Source organism: Lycorma delicatula, chromosome 8 (assembly GCF_047948215.1).
Source record: "Lycorma delicatula isolate Av1 chromosome 8, ASM4794821v1, whole genome shotgun sequence".
Taxonomy (NCBI): domain Eukaryota; kingdom Metazoa; phylum Arthropoda; class Insecta; order Hemiptera; family Fulgoridae; genus Lycorma; species Lycorma delicatula.
This window is the reverse complement of record NC_134462.1, coordinates 62,153,412-62,178,222: the sequence shown is the minus strand read 5'-3', so window position 1 is coordinate 62,178,222 and position 24,811 is coordinate 62,153,412. Positions and strand designations below refer to the sequence as shown.

The following is a 24,811-nucleotide window of genomic DNA, read 5'->3' as shown; positions in this document are numbered from 1 at the left end:
AATCCGATCTACACCAAGATTACCTGCTGTCAGATTGGCCAGTTCCATCATCATTTTGTATAATTTTAGATTCTTTACAATACATCTAATAATTAAGTGAATAGTTCAGTAAGAGATAAACAGGCCAAAATATTTCAAGGCCTTAACAATGGACTTAACACTTTAAAAAAACAAAATCTTAAAAAGTATTCTGGTTCTGTCAAGAAGTAGTTCCTGATAAAAGTTACGTAAGATTTAGATAAATTTGACATAATACAAATTGAAATCTGTATATTTTGAAGGTCTTAGTTGTGTAAATCATTGGTATCAAATAATAAATTGTTCATTGTTAGTTGGATTGTTTGTAATTCAGAATTAAAATTTTATTTTTTTTACTATACGTTATAATTGTTTGTTAATATTGCAAAAAAAATTATGCCAAAACATTAATCATACATGATTTCTTATCAATGTATTTCTTACATGATTTAATGAATTACATGATTTCTGTGTTTTTATAATAGGAACTGTACTTGTTTCCAATTAGCATCTTTAACAAGAATCTATTGTATATAAATAATATATCAATTCAGTTAAAATTTGCATTCATATACAAATATGCTTGATGACTGTTCATCATATCTCATCCATTTATGCTGCCTTGGTGGGGGGAGGCCTTAACAATTTAATAACTATGGAGTTGTATTATTTTCATAATGGTTTATTCTTGTGATATATTCCATATTACTCGTATTAACATTCTTTTTTATTTCACTCAAGGGAGTGAAATTTGTTAGCATAAAAATATGAGCTCTGAAATAAAAGTTTTCTTGGTAGTATATGCTTCATATATTATTATTTAGTGTATGCTTCATTTTTTTTCTAAGTTGCTGTATAATACTGAGATTAAAATTTGAATCCTCTTAGTATATATGTAGATACATTTAAAAAATATATTTTTTAAGTAGTATAATGAGTGATCCTACATTTAGTATTTAATTTTTTATTAGCAGCGCAGACATGCATAGTTTTATATAAATATTTTTTTGAGAATGCGCATGAACTGCACTGTTTTACTGCACTGCACTAGCAAGGGAGTTGTGTTACAGCTTGCGAACGTGCTCAGTGAATTTGACTTCTTGCAAGAGGAGGAGAGAACGAGCGGAGCAGTGAATTTGCCTGCTGCTCCAAACCCCGTCCCAGTATCTGCTCCTGCCCCTACACCCTCACCACTTATTGAGTTCCCGCAAGATGATGAGGTGATTACTACATAAATTCCATCAGTCTATTTAGGTTCTACATTAATGTTGGATCTAAGTGTTTATGTGTTACATGTTCTTTTCTGTTCATGCATTATCATTCTGTTTCTGTTTTATCTGCTATTTTGTTTGTTGATTTTTTTTGCATAAATAACCATAACCTTTTCCTGCTGCTGGTTATTCCATTTATCAATTTATTCATTTGATATTCATTTATGTGTAGTAAATGTATGTGTGGTAGTTTTTTATTTCATCCTTACTCGCTTACTGATTCTTTATATCATGCTTATCTCTTTTATTATTCATTTGTTTGCTAATCTTCTTACTTTTCATAAAAATAAATTTCAGACTGAAAGAAAATGTGTTAGCATAATATAATATTTTTAACAAATAATATTGTGCTTAAAGTAAAGATATGTTGTAATTTTTTGATTTGTTTCATTAATTTTCCTTTCCTGGTGACCACTTACCATCTGTGAAATAATTTTAGTTTTAGAAATATAAGAAATTTAAATCAAGTTTCTTGTCTTAAAACTCATTAGTTTTCATTGTCTAATTTTAATTACAAAAGAAAATAATTAAATACATATAACTTATTTGTTCAACTACGTTATAATGCACTATACGTCCTATATTATAGGACGTTATTATATGGGTTGTTTATTTATTTTTTCATATATGTCAGTTTAATTGCTTGTAATAATTTACATTATTTATTAATTTAGATAACTGTTTATATTTTGTACTTGTATACATGCATGTTTTTATCTTAACATTTACTGAAAATTAATCATAATATACTTAACATTTCATTTGCTGATTGTAAGAGTTTGATGGTATCCTACATGTCTAACTTTTATGTGTGTACATATTTTTTTGCATATCTTCAAGACCTTTCTAAATCATTATTATTATTATTATTATTATCACTATTGTAGATATTGCTTTTTTCACTTGACTTACTACTAATACTTTTGTTTCTCTTTACTAACTAATCAGTTATTAATTTGTTAACATAAACTTTTTCTAAGTAAGATAATGAAAATATAAATAGTGATTTTAAATTTATCAATAACATAGTGTGTTTTAACATTCACATTAATAAAACTGTATAGTCTTGAACTACATGTTATAGCCGTTTCCAGCTTTCTGTTTTTATTTGAATTTTGAATAGTTGTCAAGGAATGTTTCTGAATTGCTCCTTAAGAAATATTTTTGACTTTTTATGTTTTTACTACACAGGGTTTTTCATCTTATTGTGTTTCACAAGTTAGTTGGGCATCTGGGGTGCACATTGCTGTAGATTTCTGGATCTTGCTAGACAATTCTTTCTTTCATATTGGCTGTTATTGCTACTAAATTTCTGTATATTTAACAAAATTTTCCTACGGAATAGATCATCCTCTAATTTATGAGTACATTATTTACATTTGTAATATCAAGGACATAATTAGTAACATTTCAAATGTTTATTTTCTCATGGATTTCCTTGATTCATTTAACATTCTTCTTAATTTTATTAAAATCAGTAAATATGAGCTAACTGCTCTTTTTCAAAGCCACTGTTTTTGATTTCAAGCAATTAATATCGGTACAAAATATTTTTTTTGTCTGAAAATCCAGACAGTGAGAAAATGTTTTTCATATACTACATTTCTTACAGTATATTGATGTAATACCAATTAATTTATTGCATTGAAAATAACTATACAAATATACTTTTGTAACTTATAGTTGTACTCTGTACTTTAATCATCAGTGTATTTTACTTAGTCTCTTTTCTTGTATTTTTCTGTGCAGTTTCCTAGTAATACTGTAATTTTATGCCTATTGTTAAATATTATAAATCACAGTTCCTTTTTTATTAGCATGTTTATCAGCATGTTATGTGGAAATATTCTTATCATTCTTATTTGATATAGCTTAATTTATTTGTAATATCATTCATATTTCATAGCATTTCAATATGCATTTAGATTTTTTTTTTATGCTTATGTGTTTGGATTTATTATATCAAATATAGTTTATAAGATTTGTTTATAAATATAAAGATTTGTTAAGTATAAATTATATTTTGCATTTCAGTGTTCTGTTATTTTTTTATTAAAAAAAATATATTTGCTCTATTATCATTTTGAAGTACAGTAGTTAATCCTAATTGCAATGGAGTTAATAGAATTTAGACTATACTTCATTATATTCAGTGAATAATGAAAATAAAAATAATTGCATACATCCCAACATATACATATATATTGAAAGCATTCTTTTTTAATTATTGTGATAATGATAATGATATTGACTAACTTGTTATTAAGCATAAATATTATTAGAATGCATTTGAAGTCCATTCTATGTCCATTGTCTATGTCCAGCTCTTCAAACATGCTGTTATTTAGTTTTAGTGTTCATTTATTACTGTTTTCTAATATCTTTAATGATGGGCATTGTAAAAGAAAATATGAAATGTGATTTTGAAAAATTGAGACAGTAATGAAACATACAGATATGGTCTTAATGTAAAAACTTTTTTGTGTTCATGGTTAAAATTAGGATGTGTTAAAGAATTCTCATATAAGCCATACTTCATGATTAGGTTAAGATTGCTGGTATAAATTAGAGAAGAATGTAGAAAGATTGATTCATAAAACAGGCTGAGCACTAAGTTATTACACATTATGTCGGTTCATGAAAGCAGTTAAGATATATTCCTTGATTAAAAGTAAATTCTTGTTATTCATGTTCTTTTACGTGTTTTTCCCCAATAAAAAAATTATCTATATTGCAACAATTTAATTTAAGCTCCACCACGTAAATCGACTACTGTGTTTTTTATGAAACCTTGACTTGTGTGTTGGGATTTATGATTTATAAATTGTTTACCTTGGAAAGTTTTGGTTTTCTATTTTTTTTTCTGCACCAAATTGCAAATATAATTCTAATAGTTTACCTTCTATCATGAATAGAAAAGGTATATTAGATCTGGAGGGTCGAAATAGGAGAAAACATCCCAAGCATGAGATCAAGTGGAAAAGTTTCCTGTAGGTGTGTGGATTAGCATACAAAACTCTTTAAAAAAAATCTTGTTAATAATCTTTTTTATTAACAAATTATAAAAAAAAAAAATTTTTCATTTTTTCTTTAACATATCAGTTATTTATTAAAATAGCGAAACGCTGCTGGCACCATCAGAAAGCTGAAAAAGTTTTATACAATTTTTCTAATGAGCTTTTTTTTTCTACTCATTAGATACAGAAGTATTTAATAAACAAAAGCTACTCACTAAGTGGGCATGTGAACACGCGACTGCTGCAGCAGTTTATACTTTAAGAGTCGCGTACACCAGTAACTTAATCCTATTAAATTACAGTATGGGCAAGTTTGTATGTAACTTTTTTTATTGCAAGGTTACTTATCAATAGAAGACATTTATTTACAACTTCACCAGGTTTTAAATAAAAACCTATTTTCATTATCTTTTTATAACAATTTGTTTATTTTAATTTTTTATTTATAAAACTAACTGAAAAATTGAAAGTTTTTAGTAAAACCAATACCATAATCTTAAATTATGTGTTTTATCTCATTGATAAAACACATAATTTATTTTAAATCATTTTTAAATTTAAAAAATTACAATAAATAGTGATGGGTTTTTGGTAATTGGAGAAGCGAAAATGCATGTGTTATATAAGAGACAATTGAAAATTTGTTGCAAAAAGAATAATAAGTAGTCTATAGATATATTCCTATAGAATTTGTAGATAATGGCCATAAGAAGAAATTACTATAGTGACATTAGTTTTTGAAATTTGTAAGTACAGGGCATAAATCAAGAAATTGGAAAATTTCAAACTTAAACAAGAAAGCCGGTGATTCAAACATTTGAAATACTTTCAAAATACGATTAATTAATTGTCTTGACTATTAGTTATTCATACCATTTTGAATTTCTCAAATATCTTTAATGGATTGAAAGTTATGGGTATTTGTTTATGGTGCACATGACTTGTAGATATACTGCTGCAGATAGTCATGCTCCTACTTATTGAACAGCTTTTGTTTATGAAATACTGCCAAATTTATTGATCGTAGAAAAAAGTGCTCACTAGCAAAATTGTGTAGAATTTTTTCAGCTTTTCGATGGTGCCAGCGGCGTTTTACTATTTTAATAAATAACTGATATATTAAAGAAAAACCGAAAGAAAACTGAAAAAAAATAATTCTATAATTCGATAATTAAAAAGATTAGTAAAAAGATATTTTTATAAAGAGTTTCATTTGTTAATCCACACGCCTTTGGAAACCTTGCCACTTGATCTCATGGTTGGGAAAATGTTTTCTCTTATTTTGATCCTCCAGATCTAATATGCCTTATCTACAACTATAAGCACACTGTGGTTATTGATCTCCTGTAATCTTTACTCTTCATTTTGTATTTAGCTAAATGCAGCTTACTATAGACCACATATCAGATTCTGAATTTTATCAATACAGTAGCCAGTAATGGCACTTTGTATAACTATGTAACCTGTCTGGTTTTTGTTCTAGTTTAAGTATAAATTGTAATAGTTTTATATTAACTCAATTTTTTTTAACCATAAACTACTATTTGATATATATTAATCTGTTATAGAACTAAGCTGCTCTAACACTAAGCAGTATAATTTTTATAAAAGAAAAAATATAAAATTTATTTTTATACTGACAGAAAATAAAATTTTGTTGCAATATAAGCATAGATTATTATGCTGATTGTCAAGCATATCTGATGCATTACTGCTGCATAATTCTTATGAAAATGTAGTGCTGATTACTATAAAATTCATGAAACCAAGAAAAATATTGTAGATAAAAGATTTCCATTCATTTCAGCTTATGCTACAGACTAGTTTATTGTAATGCTATATCCTTTTATTTAGCTGAAAATAAATCCTACACATTATAGTGAAAGATAAATGCTATTCTGGGGATCTTATCAATAGAAATTTTGATCGTTTTGTGAGCTCTTGTAATGATTGTTTTGTATTAAAAAGAATCTATATTTTCTGTTTATATATTCTGTTATTTCAGAGTATTTTTTTTTCTGGTATACTGTAAAAAGATTTCTTTATGGAATTCCAGAATATTAAGAAATTAAGTAACTGGATCAATTGTTATTTAATTTTCTTTAGTGTTTTTCTGTAACTGACCTTTCATTTTTAAAAATTGTTAAATATTTTTAAAACCAGTTGTGATTGAATAGTTGAAATTGTAGCAGCAGAATTAAACAAGAAAATCTTATTACAAATAAATGACCTCTTTTATTTTATTCTGGTATAATATATTAAAAGAAAATTGAAAGATATGCTTTTAAAAAGCACTTGCTTCTCATAAGTTTCCAATAGAAATGTTCTGGTTTTTGAATCATTGTAAGAAAAATTAGTGGTCAGTTATTAATTTAAAAAAAAATTTCAATTCAGAAATGTTAATGCGTTAAATGCAAGATTATTATTGAGGATTCTTTGTTATAATCTAGATATATATAGAATGTCCCATGTGGCTAAAATATTTTTTTGATTAAATTTGTAATTCTTTTAAAAATATTTTCATCAATTAGCATTTTTGTTTTTAAAAAAAATATTAGGTACAGTTTTCTGTCTATTTTTCATCTGTTTTGCCTCAATAAAAAAAAAAAACAATTTTTAAAAGTTCTTATTTACTTTTTATTGGCTGTATTTACATTAATTTTCTCAAAAGTAAATTCTCTGCTAGTTTTGTTTCTAAATCTTCTGTATTTATTAATCATTTAACAAAGATATTGTACTTCAAATCTAAAAAATCTTATTTTTTGATACCAAATTTTGTGTTTTACATCGGAAATTACTAGAGTTACAGTTCTGGGACTTGTTTTATCCTATTTTCCAGCTCAAATTATATAAGAAACCACCAACTTTACTCCATAATTTGAGCCCCAAAAATTACAGTAGGGCTTCCTTTTTTTTAGAAGAGCTGCAATCCGAGGGAAATCTTTCGCTAGTTGTAACTCAAAACTGTGTTTCCAGATCTATTTTTATATGAACCTTTTTCATTATTTTCTCCAGTAGAACATGTCCTTAAATTTCCTCCCATTTCTTCATGGGACATTGTATATTTATTTAGTTATTTGTTATTTTTAACTTAAAAATACTAAAATGTGAATGTAAATTGAAATTATTTAAACTGTGAGGAACATAAATTTTATACATATTTATGTTTTAGATTTATATCAGATAAACACAAAATGTATAATTTTATTTTTAATTCATAGTAACTTTTATTTGGCTTTTAAATTTATTTAATTTATTCATTTAAATGTACTTCAATGTGATGAGGAATTGTGTTGTTAATCATAAGGAATTGTGATTTCTGATATGGTTTAGTAATTTTTATTCTCAGTATAATAGTGAATAAAAAAAAGTAAATAAAAAAATATAATAATAAAAAATACTAGGATTCAGTGTAAAAGAATTACAGAGGTTTTTAACTTATAACATTTTCCATTAAACGTAAACATTTTATTTATGATCATATTTTTTTAATGTAATATATTTACAGAGATGTAAAGTAAAATATGAATTTGTTTACATTCAGCCGGTGTTTGATCGTGATCGTGTTGTTGGTGGTGATCAGCGTGGAGTAGTAAGGACATTAGAGTACAGGGATAGTGCTTACGAGTCACGTCGACAGTCACAGTTCACTGGGATGTCAATGGATAACTTCAGATTATTGAGTGTTTTGGGTAGAGGTCATTTTGGCAAGGTAAAAATTATATCTTTATAAATTTATGTAACTAATAAAGATATAGGTGAACATTTTCATATTAGTATTTTTTTTTAATTGCCAGTTAATGTATGAGTCACGGTGCTAGCTTGTATTGAGTTGGTATGGGTTTATTCCCATTCAGAGTATGGCATTTTTAAACCCTTCATTATCATTGTTAAACTGAAAAGACTGGCGTGGACACTCACCGATAGCTATAAATCCAGTTATAAATATCCAGCGATAAATAATCCAGTTTCAAATGTAAAGTATTCTATTTTTTATTGACTGAGAAACTTTGTGAAAAGAAGTGACCTGAAACAATATATTATTAAAGATGTAATAGATGAAAGAAAACAGAAATGGTTTTCTTACGTTGAGAATGTGAAGGATAGTTGGTTGTCTTCTAAGGATAAATGAAGAGTACCAATCAATGGGAAGGAGACATTTGGGATGGCCATGTAAGAGATTGTTTTTAACAGATCAATTCTTAGGCCTTGTGGGAGAAAAATGATAAAAAGTTGTCATATTTTAATATTCTTTTTGAATTAGAAGTTGCATGTAAAAAAAAGAAATTTATTAATATATATTAATTAATATATCTGTTTTTAAAATTATATTTTTTATATATAAAAGAGAAATACAGTTAATAAAATGTTAAAAATGTGTTTTTCTAGGCTTCATTATTAATTAAAGAACTATATATGCAATTTTGCTGTTATACTTGTATGTAATATTGAGCTAACGAAAACAATGTAGAAGACTACCTGGTTATTGATGTATTGTATGGCTTTTTAACTAACACTAGCTTATGATTTTTGGACAATAGATTTCGGTGGAATATTTGAATTTGATTATTAAGCTAACTGTGTTTTAGGAGGTAGAAAATGGGCTACTGCATCTGATATTGATACTCCCATACAGCTTTATTCTGGGCTACTGCAGTTGATCTGTCACAACTCCAATGATCTGTCTGACTTTTTCCTGTTTTATCATAAAAATGGTTCATATTAAAATGGTAACTTAATAATTTGTAGTAAAAGGTTTTAAGAATTTTTATTGTCCTTTCATTATAATAACATATGAATCCCTTGTTTAAAATAGAACAGATCCTGTTATTATTTTCTCAGTACTATGTAGTAATAGACTGTACATTTTCTTAGTTTATTTTATTGCATTAAAAATTTTAAGAAATTCAAAACTACTTAACTTTTTAGTTTGAATATATTTTATGATTTTTGCTGTTGAAAATACATTTTGGTTGAGAAAAGAAATTAAAATAAAGATTTAGAAGATTTTTGGAAACAGTTTATATGTGATGGTCCTCTATTTGATTAGCTTGTGAGGTAGTCTTACAATAGGAAATTGGAAAAGTCTAAAAATTGTACGTATTATATAATTTATTTATTAAAAATGGTTTAACTGTTGGAAACTATTTACAAATAATTTTTTTTTGTGCTCTGGTAACAGAATTTTATTGTAGAACAGCATTTATTTTGTTTGGTTTGTTTTCATGCTATTCAACAGACTTTTGTGTTTGCCACTTGTTCTGTGATACATTTCTTATTGAATTGTGTGTGCTTAATCTGAGTATAACTAAAATCACTGTATATTGTGTAATTTAAATGAGTTAATTGCATAGCATTTATTTACTTTGTTTTAAGATGTTTATTCAATAATTTATATATCTCTTTAATACATGTATTCTTATATATTTCGCTTTTAGGTTATATTGGCACAGTATCGCAATACAGGGGAATATTTTGCTATAAAAGCTTTAAAGAAAGGAGATATTATTGCTAGAGATGAAGTAGAGTCATTATTATCAGAAAAACGTATATTTGAAGTTGCTAATGCAATGCGTCATCCATTCCTTGTCAATTTGTTTGCTTGCTACCAGACTGAGGTAAATTATATTAATTAGTGTCCCTTTTTTTTCTTTTTTTTGTAGTATAGTTGCAATTTTTTGAGGTAAAAGGTTTTATTTTAAGTTTTAAACTGTCTTTTTTATTAATAATTATGATTTTAATTAAAAAAATTAATTAAATAAATAAAGAACATTTTCAAAAATACCGCAATTTATTTGTGTATAATAAATCTTTTAATATGAGTCTGAAAATTTATTCTTGTTAGGAGAATTATCTGACTACAATTTAAATTGAAAGATATGTTAAAAGAACTTAACAGAAATGTATCCATGTCTGATTACACTGGTCAACATGATTTTTGTCTCAAAAGTACAAATAGGTGTACTTAATGCAGTTTTTATCCTGTTTTCAAATATGTATTGGGAATTTCTTTATCACCCACAGTTCTTTTGTTATTTTAATTTTTTTAAATATTTTAAAAGTTTTTTTTGTCTATTTATCCATTGTCAAGTAAAAACTCTTAGAGCATTGTTAAAATGAAAGAAAGAAATGAGCTAACTCAAAGTGTTATAGCCACATGCCATTTGCTATCCCTATGATTTGGAGGGAACCCAAAGATCACTTATTATTTCTGCTAAACAAACATTAGAGATTACATCAAAATCAAAACATACAGATGGTGTATCCTAACTTATAATCTGCAATGAGACCAGTTCCACATTGTGAAGAATTACCCATACCAAAGCCTCCAGAACATGTGTCATTAGATGAAGAGAGCTCAGAGTCTGATGGAAATGAGAATGGAAAAGAAACAGATTTTGGTGATACAACTTTTGAACAAAGCAGTTTATCTCACTTACTCACAAAGCCTCACTTACTGACTCAAGAAAATCTTAATGTTCTCATAGAGATTTAAAGTTATCCAAAAAACAGTCTGAAATGCTTGCTTTCTGGCTAAAAGAATGGAATCTTCTGCAAAAGAATACAAAGATACTTCGAGGGAACTTCGAATACGAAGGTACTTATTGCAATCATCATTCTGAATTTAGAGACTACTTTTCTGAAAAAATGGCTTGGTGTTTTGTAATGAATTTCTTCTCTTATGGAGACACTTTGTAATGCGCTTGTTCATTGATTCCTCTAATGTTAAGTTTAAAAGCTGTGCATCTCCATAACGGCAATAACTTTCCATCCGTACCTGTGACTCACTCTGCTAGTATGAAAGAAACATATGAAAACTTTAAATTTATATTGGAAAAGCTTCAATATACAGTATATGAATGAAATATTTGTGGTGATTTGAAGGTAATTGCATTTTTTCTTGGTCTCCAGCTCGGTTACACAAAGTAATGTTGTTTTTTGTATGAATAGGATAGTAGAGACAAAAAAAAAAAAACATTTCATGGCGTAAATGCAAATTGCTCATTTTCCTGAACAGAAAAATGTGAAACACAACCAACTGTGTAATCCAAAAAAATGTGTACCTACCTCCATTACATATCAAACTAGGATTAATGAAGAATTTCATCAAGGCTATGGATATTACTCTTGGTTTCATGTACTTAAAACGGAAGTTTCCTAAAATCAGTGATAAAAAAAATTAAAGAAGGAATGTTTGTGAGCACAAATACCAATACTAATGCATGATGAAAAGTTTGAGAAACTATTGAATCCACTGGAGAAAGCAGCTTGGAAAGCACTCAAAAATGTTACTCTCGAAAGGAAAATTACCATGATATAAAGATTTACCATATTACCATATAAAGATTTGGGTTGTGATATATCATTAAAAGTACACTTCCTGCACTTGCACCTAGATTTTTTCCCAGAAATCTTGGTTCAGTGAGCGATGAGCACAGGAACCACTTTCATCAGATTTCAGCTATGGAAAAGAGGTATCAACGCAAACTGAATCCTAATACGCTGGCCAATTATTGTTGGACCATCAAGAGGGATGCTCCATAGGCAAAATATAGCAGAAAATCGTCATTTCTTACTTTCTAGGTGAGTCAGATGTTTGAATATTATGTAGTTAAGAATGCAGATAGTATTAAAATGTTTGAAATTATAAATGCCTGTCTCTCGGAAACCCTGCATGATGGGGAAAAATCAATATAATATTTGATTTCAGGAGAAAAAATACTATCAGAATTAAATTTTTTTCTTCCTGAGACAAAAAAAAATTCTTATTAGCTATTTGGTATTAATTTTTTTTTAATTTCAAATGATGGCCATTAGTATTTGATAAAAAAATTTTATCTCTGAAGTTTATTTTTGGGTATACTTCTCAAGTTTTCCAAAAAACATATAACCTTGACAAAAGAGATGTACATAGTAAGAAATAGACTTGTGTAAATGTCATACCAGAAACATTACAGATTTTATATTACATTATTACAGATTGTCAGAATTGCTGTATGTACATGTTATTTATAAAAATAATGTAGTATTTAGGTTGCATAAAACCATTACTCATTTCTTATCTTGGTATAATGTAATTTACAACAAAGAGGTCATTAGACAAGTCCTATAACTTATTCTATTCAATGTTCTGTAGTTAACATAAGGCCATATTTGTGTGTAATATATAAATTACAGTTTGTAATGACAGCTTTAGAAAGATCTTACCATTGTTATTCATGCTATAGGTAATGTGGGATTTATTTCTACTGAACTCTTAATTTGGCCAGATATTGACAAACATCTGGAGATTATCATTATCAGATGAATTTTAAAAGTTTCATACGTTTGGTGTAAACTCAGTTAATACCAAACTTACTGTTTAATTTCATTGTAGCTCTTAATAATGCCCTAGAGAATGTAAACCCCCCAATTCCAGTTAGAGGAAGGAAGACATCACAAATGGCTACTAAAAAACACTATTCTGCATCACAATCATATCCAGGAGCATCAATAGAATTTCATAAAGGTACAATGAAAAACGAATACTAGATAATCTATTGGAAGTCATATGGGCATGATTCTTCACTTACCACTCAGACCTCAATCCTGTGGAGTTAATTTGGGGAATCACATTTAGAAAGAAATGTTACAGATAAATCAAGTGTGCTATAAGAATTTGTATAGAAAAAATTAATTCTATCTCAAATGATAATTAGGCTGATTTAGATAAAATGATAAAGTCTGAAGAAAATGATTATAAACAGGAGCAAATCACAAACATGTTGAAAGGAAATCATTATGTTAAAAGGTTTGTTATTATGAACGAAAATTCTTGTATCGAAAGTTGTGATGATGAAAATTAAGAAGAGTTGGCAGCTTCATTATGAAATATTATTTCTGTATAAGGTAAATGAATAAATTATATTTTCTTAATATTATATAAATATGCTTGATATTCATAAAATAGTATGCATATATGTTTAGAAATTTGTATTCAGTGGTGTAGTCGTAAATTTTTCAGTGAGTGAACGCTGAAAATTTTGAGGATATTAAGATATTGTATTGAATAGCACTAATTTAATGTAAAAGGCACATACTTCATTTTGAACTAAAGAATGCTAGGGATTACATGAAAATAAAGAAACTGAGTTACAGTAAACATCATCATTATTTATTTATTTTAACATAACAAGCATGAAAATAGTCTGGCCAAAAAAAAGATATAAATTTACTTGTTAGTTGTTATTAATTTTAATCAAAACATAAAATTTACATACATATTTTAATTAAGTTTCTTTTAAAAAATAAAAATTCAGCAAAAATATCTTAATCCACTTTAATGTTATCACTATCACCAGGCTTAGCTAGTGTTCTTGTATCATTAACGATTTGATGTTTCTGTAGTCATGTTCTCACATAAAGCTCAGGATCCCATTTCTGGATGTTTGGACCACTCAGCTTAATGAACATCATGACCGAAACATGTGGAATGGACAGTCTAGTTCTATTAGGTGTTATAATTTTGTTCGTGTGTCTGAAACCACACTCACAATCTGCTGAACTGCATGGTATAACCATGGAGCAATTCAGGAGTAGAATTAAATACTTTGGAACAACAGACCTATTTTCCAGATAATCTGTATAGCTGTTTTTTATTTCATTTGTTTTTAACCTGAATCTGCACAAAGTTTTTCTATCTCAGACTCACTGTATCCATATCTTTCAGGTTAAAGGCCAACTGTTACTTTCCAGTATTTTCAATTCTGAAAGAAGTGAATTGTATTCTTCTTGGTGATGAATGGGGCTTGCAGCTGTTGCAGTTGATGGCTCGTTACTTACTTCCTGTAGTTAAAAATCTTGTTTTTAAAGATATTTATTACACTTGATAGCAGTTGCTGATTGTTAATAGTGGTCATTTTAGCATTATTTTTTACAGGAATGCCACTAAAGTTACCTTCAATTACTGCTAAGGATTTCAAAAAAGTGTATAAACATTTTCTAATGGTTTTGTCTGCATAGACATCATCATCATTTTTCTGTTTTGAAGACATTCCTACAACATTGAAAGTTTTGGTAATGTCATACATGATTGCCAGATCAGATAGGAATTAAGTTGACATAAGATGTTAAATTAATACATTATATGTGGCCTATTCAGTTGGACTTTTACTTTCATCGTCTTTAGCCTTATTGAAATGGGAGTATAACTTCATATACTGTTACTAACTTGAAAGAGCTCACTATCCATCTTGTACTTAATATACACCCAATTTTGTTTAGTTGCAGGTCTTGCTCATTAGTATATTCCACTATTTCCATTGGTTTTTAAGTGATTTGCTATAAAGAATGTATAATTTATCCATAAAAATTTGAAAATGATATGAACAGCAACCATATCATCAACTGAATTAGTCACAGCTAACTCTTTCCTATTGTTCATGCGGTACCAAAGAACAATTTTGGGATATTTTTGAAGCAACTTTTTCTGCAATGCCAGGTTTCATTCCTAACATGACACTGGTGCCATCAGTGGTAACTGTGATCAACTGGGATAGTAAATAATTGAACCCATGTTTATTCAAATATTTAAATAGGGCCTGAAAAACAGTATCAGCAGTGTGATTTGGCAGTTCAATCAGGTCTAAAAATAAAAAGTTTCGTGGAAGCTCCTTGTTGGTTTAACACTTTATATAAATAATCAACGTAGATTTAGCTGCCAGGTTTGTAGATTCATCAGTTGTGACTGCAGTTTTACCTGAAATATTGAAAACTTGTTGGATAATTCTTTTTTTCATTTCGTCTGAAACATTAACAATTTTTGTTGCACTAAATCTAGAATACAATCCAATACTAGTGTCCACCCCATTTAACTTTTGGAGCTTCAAAAGCTCAAGGTGATTCAGAAAAAGACATTATTTTTTTCCAGATAGTATGCTCACCAGATAGTATGTGGATTGAAGATGAATTTATTTTGTTAACAAGCGTTTTTTATTTGTTTCCAATTTTGCCTTAGCAGATATACTGCCTTTGCTGTCATTTGTCCTGCCGACTGTTTGTGCAGAAAAATCCTTTTTCTTAAAAGAGGTGAGCTGAGCAGGCTTCATCGAAAGTGACTTTAAATGAAGAACTTTCTTTTAAAATTGCAGCATGTGTTAATTTTTAAATGCTCCTTGATGAGAAACTTGCTTGCATATTTTGAAGCCTAATTTACCATTTTGGCAATCTAGCCAAAGAAACCCATCCTTGTGATCCCATTTTCCAGGGGAATGTCTATTCTGAGTATTATGATCTAATTCATAGATAAAGATAAATTATAATTCATTGTTAGAAAAAGATAAAAAAGTGAATATAATTGGCAGTTCACTTTCATCATCTAAACATAAATTATTCAGTTCTATGTAGATGGCCCCCCACCAACACTTCACTTTTGTCAGGCAGATTTGTCTTTCATGTTATGCCTTCATTTTAGGTTGACTTAAAAAATGACATGTTTTTTGTTTTATTCTTTTTCTTATGTGGTTCCATGGTTAGGCAGACATATTTAGCAATTGGAAATTGCACTTGCACCAAAAACTAATAATTTGACTCACTGGTATGTGGGACTCCAGCAGTTGACAGACACACACAACTGACAAGGTGGTGGCTGGGAGGGAAAAGGGAAGAGGACAAGAAGTTGCATACACAGACAGAATTATTAGACTTTAGTAGACTGCGGCCCAGCGACAGGCAAACCACTGGCATCTGCTGCTGTGCCCATTTATATATTAGACATACGACTGGGCTTGTAGCATATAGTTCATAATTGTATTACAGAACACATTTTTCAGTGGGTTTGCAAGTATATTTTATTTATTATACTTGCCTATTATTTTTAATAAGAATACCAAAATGTATATATGCCAAAGTATAATTTTAGCAAAAAAAGAGTATGGGAACACTGTCCCCAATCCCACTATACCATTGCTTGTGTTACGAAAATATAACCTAACATATTAGCATGAATAAAAAATCAAAATAAAATCTGTAATTTTTCTTACATTTGTTCTGTTTACATTAATAAGTTGTATTTTATAGAAATGTGAATTATCTGGAGACCCAAAAAATTGATGTTATAAAAATTTAGTGGTTAACTTTTGAAAGTTTTATGAAACAGACAGAATTGTTAAAGAAAACAATTTAATTATCATCAAGCAAACAAAAAAATGTTCAGTACAAAAAGTTCATAAAAATATCTTTCCAAATAAATGACAGAAAAATTGAGTAAAGCTTTTTTAAAAAAATATTCCCAGTAGGTAAACAAAATATATAGGATGAATGCATCCTACATATTTTGTATTGTATTCTATTAATACTATATATATATATATATATATATATATATATATATATATATACATCTGTAATGTTTTTAAAATATTGTCTAGACTATTAAATATGTAGTTTTTATATTGATTAGAAAAAATAATTTATTTTTTATTTGTTGTGATCTTCTTTTTCAAATTTTTTTTGTGAATGACATTGATAAATTTATTTTGTTTTTGGCAGGCACATGTATGTTTTGTTATGGAGTATGCAGCAGGTGGTGATCTTATGATGCACATACATGCAGATGTTTTTACAGAACCTCGTGCTGTATTTTATGCTGCATGTGTTGTCTTAGGTCTTCAGTATCTTCATGAAAATAAAATAATATACAGGTAAGTGATGGTGTACAAAGTTTTTTTTAGTAGTTCTTCCATCTTAATTAGAGAAACCTATAATTTTAACTGTGGTACAGTAACACGTTGTGAAACGTACGCATAAGTAATTAATATACAGAGCATTAAAATTGAAAACTTGTTACTCTGTGATTAAAACTCTGTTTGAGCAGATATATTGACAGTATGTTGAATGCTTGATCTGAGATTTATTAATGCTTATTATAAAATAGCTTGACTGGGAAAAAGTTTTTGAAGGTTCAGTAATATAAGTTCAGCTTTTTAAGAAAAACTTATTTTCCTTGATTTTTTTTCTTTTGGGAAAACTTCCAAAGCTACTTCAACTACTTACGTATTATGATCTGCAATGTTTTTGCTATTAGATTTTGGCAGTAAAAAAATATAAACTATTAATTTTTTATAACATACTAAACTATTTATTTTTATTATCTTTTTAACATATATTATCATAATAAACTTTGAGAAACATCTTAAATTACATTACCAAAATTAATTGTGTTGGTTCTTAAGTAAGAAGTAAGATGCGATTATGTATATATATTTAACTATAAAAATATGCGATAATATTTTGAAAATGTACATACCTTACATCCTCATAACCTGGTGATTTTATAACACTTAGTATATTTTTGGAGTAGGATCCCAGAAATTGATAGCTGTGTAGTAAGGTAAAATATCTGTGACCAGTGGCAAGGTTAAATAAAGCCATAAATTGCATAATGACCATAATTTTCTTTAGGGATTTATTCATGGCTAATGAGACTATAGCAATCAATACCCCTAAAAAAATTGCATCTAATTCTTTCAGTTGTTTTTGTGGATATTTTTAGTGACTAGTACTGCTGTTTTCCTATCTGGCATCAACATATGAGGCCAAGTTAAAAAGTAAAGTAAAATTCAAAAATCAATATATTTATTTGTACTTACATAAATGATACATGCATTATTTTTCAACATAATCCTCTCCTACTTCTATACACTTAGTCCATCTTTTAACAAGCTTTTGAATTCCTTCCTGGAAGAAAGTTTTTGGTCTGGTGTGCAGAAGATTTTTCACCACTTCTATGATCTCTTCATCAGATTGATAATGATTCTCTTGCAACTCTTCTTTTAACGGGCCAAAAAGATGAAAATCGCTTGCAGCCAGGTCCAGACTGTATATAGAGTGGTCCAGCAGCTCAAAACCAAGATCTTGAAGGCAAAGGACTGTTTTTTTGGCGATATGATCAAATGAAGTTGAGTGTTACCCTGAAGCAAAATCACACCTTTAGAAAGTTTACCACGTCTTTTGGGTTTCATTTTTTGCTTCAGTAAATGCAGTTGCTCACAGTAGTTATTACTGTTTACTGATTGATGTTTTGGTATGAAGTTAACCAAAATTGAACCGTCCTTATCCTGAATATCTCCATCATTACCTTTCATCCATCATTAGAGACATCTGAGTTTTGAACTTTTTTGCTGCGGGAGATGAAGGATATTTTCACACTAAACTTTGTCGCTTACTCTCAGCTTCAAAGTGATGGACCCATGCCTCATCAACGGTTATTATTCGCTTAAGAAATGAGTTTTCTTCATCTTTGTAAAGTTTCAAAAGCTTCTAGGAAGTTTTCAAACGATTCTTCTCTTTGTGGATGCGGTCAGTTGACGTGGAACCCAATGAGCACAGACTTTTCAGAAGTTTAGAGAATCATGGATGATTGAAAATGCTGAGCCATAGCTTATATTCAACTCACTTGCAATGTCATCAACTGTAATTTGTCGAAAACCGAGAATCATTTGTTTAACTGCTTCAATATTGTCATTAGTCTTTGAAGTGGAAGGCATACCTTGCCACTGTTCATCACAGAGAGAAATTCTACCGTTTTTAAAGTGATCAATCCATTCATAGATCTTGCTTCCACTCAAACAACTCTCTCCATACTGCTGCTGGATTCTATGAATAATCTCTGCTGATTTCACCACTTCTGAACTGAGGAAACTTATCACTGCTCACATTTCTTCCTTGGTGCAATCAGACAAAGGAGCACTTATTTTAAACACAATCACAAACAGCTAACAGTGACAACAATACTTTCAATGAACAGCTGATAGAGGTTATGAGATAGCAGAACAACCATAGCTGCTATACATGTGATTGGGAGAGAAATCAAAATCTCCATTTACTTTTTGACTTACCGTTGTTTATTATTGCTGTCAGTTTTTTGAAGACACATGTAACTTTGGTTGAAAAATGATTAATGAACTGTGTGTTTGATCATTTGATATACAGTAGTATACTTTATTACATTTGTCAGGTTGTTAAAATGTAACTACTGTGTACTTGTTCACGTATTAAAATTTTTAACGTTTCTGAATTTGTTATATTTTCCTTTCACTTTTCACAGATTATAATTATGTAAAAAAAAAATGAATTAAATCAGTTTTAAATATACATTTTTCCTTATATATTCATCTTTAATTGTTTAATTTGGTAATGTTCATTTTTTATTGTGCAGGGACTTGAAATTAGATAATCTGTTGCTTGACACAGAAGGATATGTCAAGATTGCAGATTTTGGTCTTTGTAAGGAAGGAATGGGATTTGGCGATAGAACAGGAACTTTTTGCGGTACCCCAGAGTTTTTAGCACCTGAAGTTCTGACTGAAACATCATACACACGTGCTGTAGATTGGTGGGGACTTGGTGTATTAATATTTGAAATGCTTGTTGGAGAGGTAAATGCTGCATATTCTCTATAGTTTAATATTGTATGATATTCACTAAGTTGATTCATTATTTATGAATTCTTTATATTTAAAACAATTATTAGATTATTTAATTAAAGGAAGATATTTAATTATTATCTGTTTCCTGTTTAGACCATAGTATGAATAATTTTGTACAAAGATGTGTGTACTGAATTATTCATTTTTAATAATTGTTGATTGTAGTTAATTGTAATTATAATAGTTGGCTCACCTTATTGCTTACTGTAAACCAAATTATAATTAAATAGTTGCCAGTCTTAGGCAACCCAAACCTGAGACCATGCTGCAACACCTTTCACCAATTCTTGACAGCAACCTCAGTAGATTCATTTCTTTTATTTGTCTTTATGTTATGACAATAATAATTTTGATTGTTAGTCTGTTAGAATTGAAAAAATACAACATATATTCTGGATCTAATTTACTCATAAATTAATTATATGCAGATTAACATAGAGTATCTCATGAGATCCAAAAAGATTTTTTTTGAGCAAAAAAAATTTGAACAATGAAAACAGTGTTTTGAACAGTTTTTTATGTTGTTATATGATCATATTTCATTTAATTTATTTTAATTATTTATTTGCAATTTTCTTTTATTGTTTATTTTTATAATTTTTTTTTTTTTTTTATAGTCACCATTCCCTGGTGATGATGAAGAAGAAGTTTTTGATTCAATAGTGAATGATGAAGTACGATATCCACGATTTTTATCTTTAGAAGCTATTGCAATTATGAGAAGGGTAAATTAGACTAGCTGATTCTTATTATTTAGTTATTTACTATTTATTTGTTATTTAGATTATTGTTTTTATGTCTAAAGAATTGTGTTAGAGAATGTCAACGCATGAATGCCAGAGATTAATATTTAAAAAGATACCTCTAAAGAAAAATAAAGCATTCTAAAATCAGGTTTAGAATATTTTTAGTATAATCATTAATAGGATAATATTGCAATTTCTTTTTGAAAAATGCTGTTAGATTTAGATATTTAAGAAAAATCAAAGATTTCCTCCTAAATTAATGATTATCATAGTAAAATAGTAGCCATTCAAGTGTAGTTTTTATTTTTGTGGAGCTTTTTCACAATTGCATAAAATAAAAATATACGTTATATGTAAAACAATACTATTAAATACTTTATATACTATTTATATATAAAATACAAAATTTTATCAAAATTAAATTCTTTTAAAATTTTGTTCAAAATCTTTGTTTGGCCGTTTAAAAAAATTACAACAAATCTGGAAATGCTTATTCAACTCAAATTTTTTATAAGCTTTGCAATAGTCGCCTCAGAAACTACTACCGAGACATACAGTTTGGTAACTATTCATTTTTCAGGTCAAGAAAAATATTAAAACCATCAGTTCCTCCTTAATCTGGGTCCATAGAATTTTAGTATCGCCTCATTTTACTCTTGGAACAGAAATGAGGACAAAATATTTCACTAGACATAACTCAAAAACAAAATATTTTTTCCATTTATTAATGTTCCAAATCAGTCCCCTGAATATTCCCGTGCAATTTTGAATACATATATACCAATCCTATGTCATTTCAGAGGTAATAAATTTTTAAAAATTATATACAAATGCTATATTAATGGTTTTTTTTTAACTAAGGTGACCTTTTTTCATACTAATTCAGGAAATTTTATAAATAGTATATTTTTCATGATATAAAATAATGATTGTTATATCAGTCCAATCATCTCTTTTCTTTTGTCATTCTTAAGTGTTGTAAAAAATCGAAAGTTAATTTCTATATACTTTAATTAGTATCATAATTTGTTTTGCCATTTTTTTTTTGCGGTTTGTTTTTTTTATATTTGATTTGGTTTTAGCTGCTTAGAAAGAATCCAGAACGGCGGCTAGGATCTAGTGAAAGAGATGCTGAAGATGTAAAAAAGCAAGCATTCTTCAGACACATCAATTGGGAAGATTTATTATTACGCAGAGTAAATCCTCCTTTTGTACCGACAGTGGTATGTATAGTTCCTTTTTTATGGTTATGATTATGTTTTTTTTTATTCAGACTTTAATTATAGTATATAAGTAAAGTATAGTTATAAGTAAAGGCTGGGTGCTGTTTCAAGTGTGTTGAAAGTTTATCACTGAATATAGTTTTCAGTAGTTCTTTGGAATTTGTTAGTAAGTGCATAGTAAGAAATCACAAAAACTTGTATTTATTATCTAGTGTGTAAAAGAAATAAAAATAAAACAACAAAATGTTCTATTAAATCATCAACATGAAAAATCAAGAAGAAAAGTGCATCTAATTTTTATTTTACAGGAATTGTAACATTGTCTAAAGAAGTGTAACATTGTTTTAAAGAAGTGTTTTTTTTTTAATTCAAATTAAACATTTTTTTAGCAGAAAAATAATTTAAAATTTATAATTATTCATACTTCTGATATAGGTTTTACTGCTTGCCTGCATTATCTTAATTTATACCTGAATCTTCTTAGAATGCAAATAATACTAAGCTAACAGAATAGTTCATATTAAAAAATGGTCCCTGAGATTTCAGAGCTTAACTAAATCTGGATTGACAGTCTTCAAAAACAGATATGATTGAACATGCTTGTCCAATCATATCTTTTGTTTTATGAAGCAATACTTTCAGTTTCCAGAATTAATTTTGATACAGTGACTTTTGTGTTGAACAAAAGTGATACGTAATATTTTGAACAGAAAATGAATTCAAAATTGCTCTTTTCATTAATTTGAGATCACAATATATTTTAATTTATCATCTCCCTTAGTGGTTAAGTTACATTCTCATAAAAATTCTTTGGAATTTGTAAGATTCTCTCTCATCAAAGTTAAATAAATATGTTCATTTAATTGATTGATCATGAAACAAGTTCAGTATGATGATCTATAAAATTCTAAATAAAATCATAATGGTTCACACTTTGTGTGACACTGTTAGCATTAAATACAGTAGATTAAAATGAAGTTCATATGTTTTTCATATTCACAAGAAACTGATTGGTGTAACTCCTCCATTTCTTTGCGAGTAGTATTACCTATTCTTTAGGTATTCTTTACTTTAAATTTAAACATTTCATGCAAGAAATTTTTGTACTTTGTGAAATCTGTTTTCCCCTTTAATTTATTTTACGTTATTTCACCTTTCACTTTGTTTTATACAGTTATTTGCAAATTTTTAACAAAAGAGCATAAACTAATTAATGCCAATAATTTGTTGTATATGATATAACTAAGATTTTTATAAATGATTTTAGAAGTTAGTTAAAGTGTATTTATGTTTAAGTGATTTCCTATATTTATTTGATAAATATTGCACATTACAAACTGTAGGTTGGCACAATTTTATGGTAGTCAATTTTTTCTGCACATTTCTGAAAAATAACATGTACACGTTATCATTTTTTAATTTATCTGTAGATAATGTATTTTAATTTTGAATCTTTTTCTTGATCTGCATATTTTAAGAAATCTGTTTCATAATTATTACAACTTATTGTTCAAATTATGAAATATTTCACAAAGTCTACTTTGGAAAAAACTTTTATTAGATGCTCATATTTCAAAGGGATGCATTTTTATCTTATATTTCTGTGAATGTTCCTCGAGAATTCTGTAATGTTACATTATATATATGGATTGGAGTTAACACTTACGCTAAATCATAGTCTTCTTTTGTGAGAGGTTGACTGGCCAACTTTGATTGGGATTATGTCCTACTGATTAAATTTTTATTTTTTCAGCTTTGACTTTGAATTACAGTTTGTTGTAGGGTTCTAATTAAGAAAACCTTGGTATAATAAACTTAAAATATAGTATATACACACATGACCGTGATTACAGGTCCCAAATAATAAATAAAAGTATAACAGATATCACCAGAAATAAATGGACTATTATAATGATTTCCCTCTCAAATGGTTAGCAACTTTAGTCATGGTCTTTGATGTGTAACTTTTAATATAATTTGTTTATTGTTTACAGGATTCGGTTGAAGATGTTAGTAATTTTGACGAAGAATTTACATCAGAGAAACCACAGTTAACACCACCAAAAGATCCTAGGCCATTAACAGATGATGAACAGAATTTCTTCAAAGACTTCACTTATATGGCAGATTGGTGTTGACCGACTTAGATTACGGTAAAGAATCCTTTGTTGTTTTTTCTGTTATCTTATTTGAAACTGAGATTTGGCAAGTTGTCTTAACACAGTGGTGAAAGTGAACTGTTTATCAATCTACATTGCATTATCTTTCCTTATTATGATTTTTATTTTAATGTGTGTAACAGCAGTAAGAATTATTTAAAAATTTTGTTCCCTCTTCTGCCCCTACCAAAGATAATATTTCTTTTTTTTTGTTTCATACAATCATCTGCAACTAAAAAATAATCTTTTAATTCTGTATTATTATTAAAAAAAAGATTAACTATTATTTTTAAAATAGATGATAAGAATTATAATTTTTCATTATATTTTTCACTATTTTTTATTCTGATATTTTTGTAGTATCGATAAATTTATTTTATTTATATCATATTTATGATTACCGAATTAGAGTGGGTTAATAAGAATAAAAATTATAATGATTTAGGATTAATGTGATTATTTATAAATTTGTTCATGTGAATGTTTTTATATTATCTTGCGCCTTAATCAGAATGGAAAATACAATTAGTACGTTATAATTAATATTTTTATTGCTCATTTGTGTGTTTTTTTTTTTTAACAACTAACTGTTAGTTAGTTATTTAGTAAAATAATTGTGAAACAAAAGTATGCATGTTCATTCTTTTAAAAATATTTATTGTAAGCATCACAGATTTAAAAATATCTAAGTAACTCAATTTTAATTTCTTTTTTTTTAATGGATTGGCAGCTATTCTCATTATCCGTGATATGTTTTAATTATTTATAAGGTTTTTTATTTTCATTTTATTCCTAATATATTATTATTTTATATATTTATAATTTTTTTTAAATATATTGATTTATTTTATTTTTTTTCAAATGAATTTATTGAACTGTAAACACATTGTGTTAAAAGTAAAATAATATT

At 27.9% G+C, this 24,811-nt stretch overlaps 1 protein-coding gene across 4 annotated transcripts in view; it reads left to right on the top strand.

The window, feature by feature from the left end:
* Nucleotides 1-24,155, top strand: part of Pkn (serine/threonine-protein kinase N) — a 299,488-nt gene extending 275,333 nt beyond the window's left edge. Inside the window, exons 11-18 of one of the 4 annotated variants that reach the window (XM_075372566.1) lie at nt 1,089-1,238; nt 7,851-8,018; nt 9,745-9,924; nt 16,835-16,986; nt 19,503-19,722; nt 20,391-20,498; nt 21,602-21,742; nt 23,737-24,155. In XM_075372566.1, coding sequence (XP_075228681.1) covers nt 1,089-1,238; nt 7,851-8,018; nt 9,745-9,924; nt 16,835-16,986; nt 19,503-19,722; nt 20,391-20,498; nt 21,602-21,742; nt 23,737-23,880 — 1,263 coding nt within the window. In that variant the 3' untranslated portion in view covers nt 23,881-24,155. The remainder of the gene's footprint in view (nt 1-1,088; nt 1,239-7,850; nt 8,019-9,744; nt 9,925-16,834; nt 16,987-19,502; nt 19,723-20,390; nt 20,499-21,601; nt 21,743-23,736) is intronic. The other 3 variants (XM_075372565.1, XM_075372567.1, XM_075372568.1) reach the window with 3 other exon arrangements.
* Nucleotides 24,156-24,811: the final 656 nt, after the last annotated feature.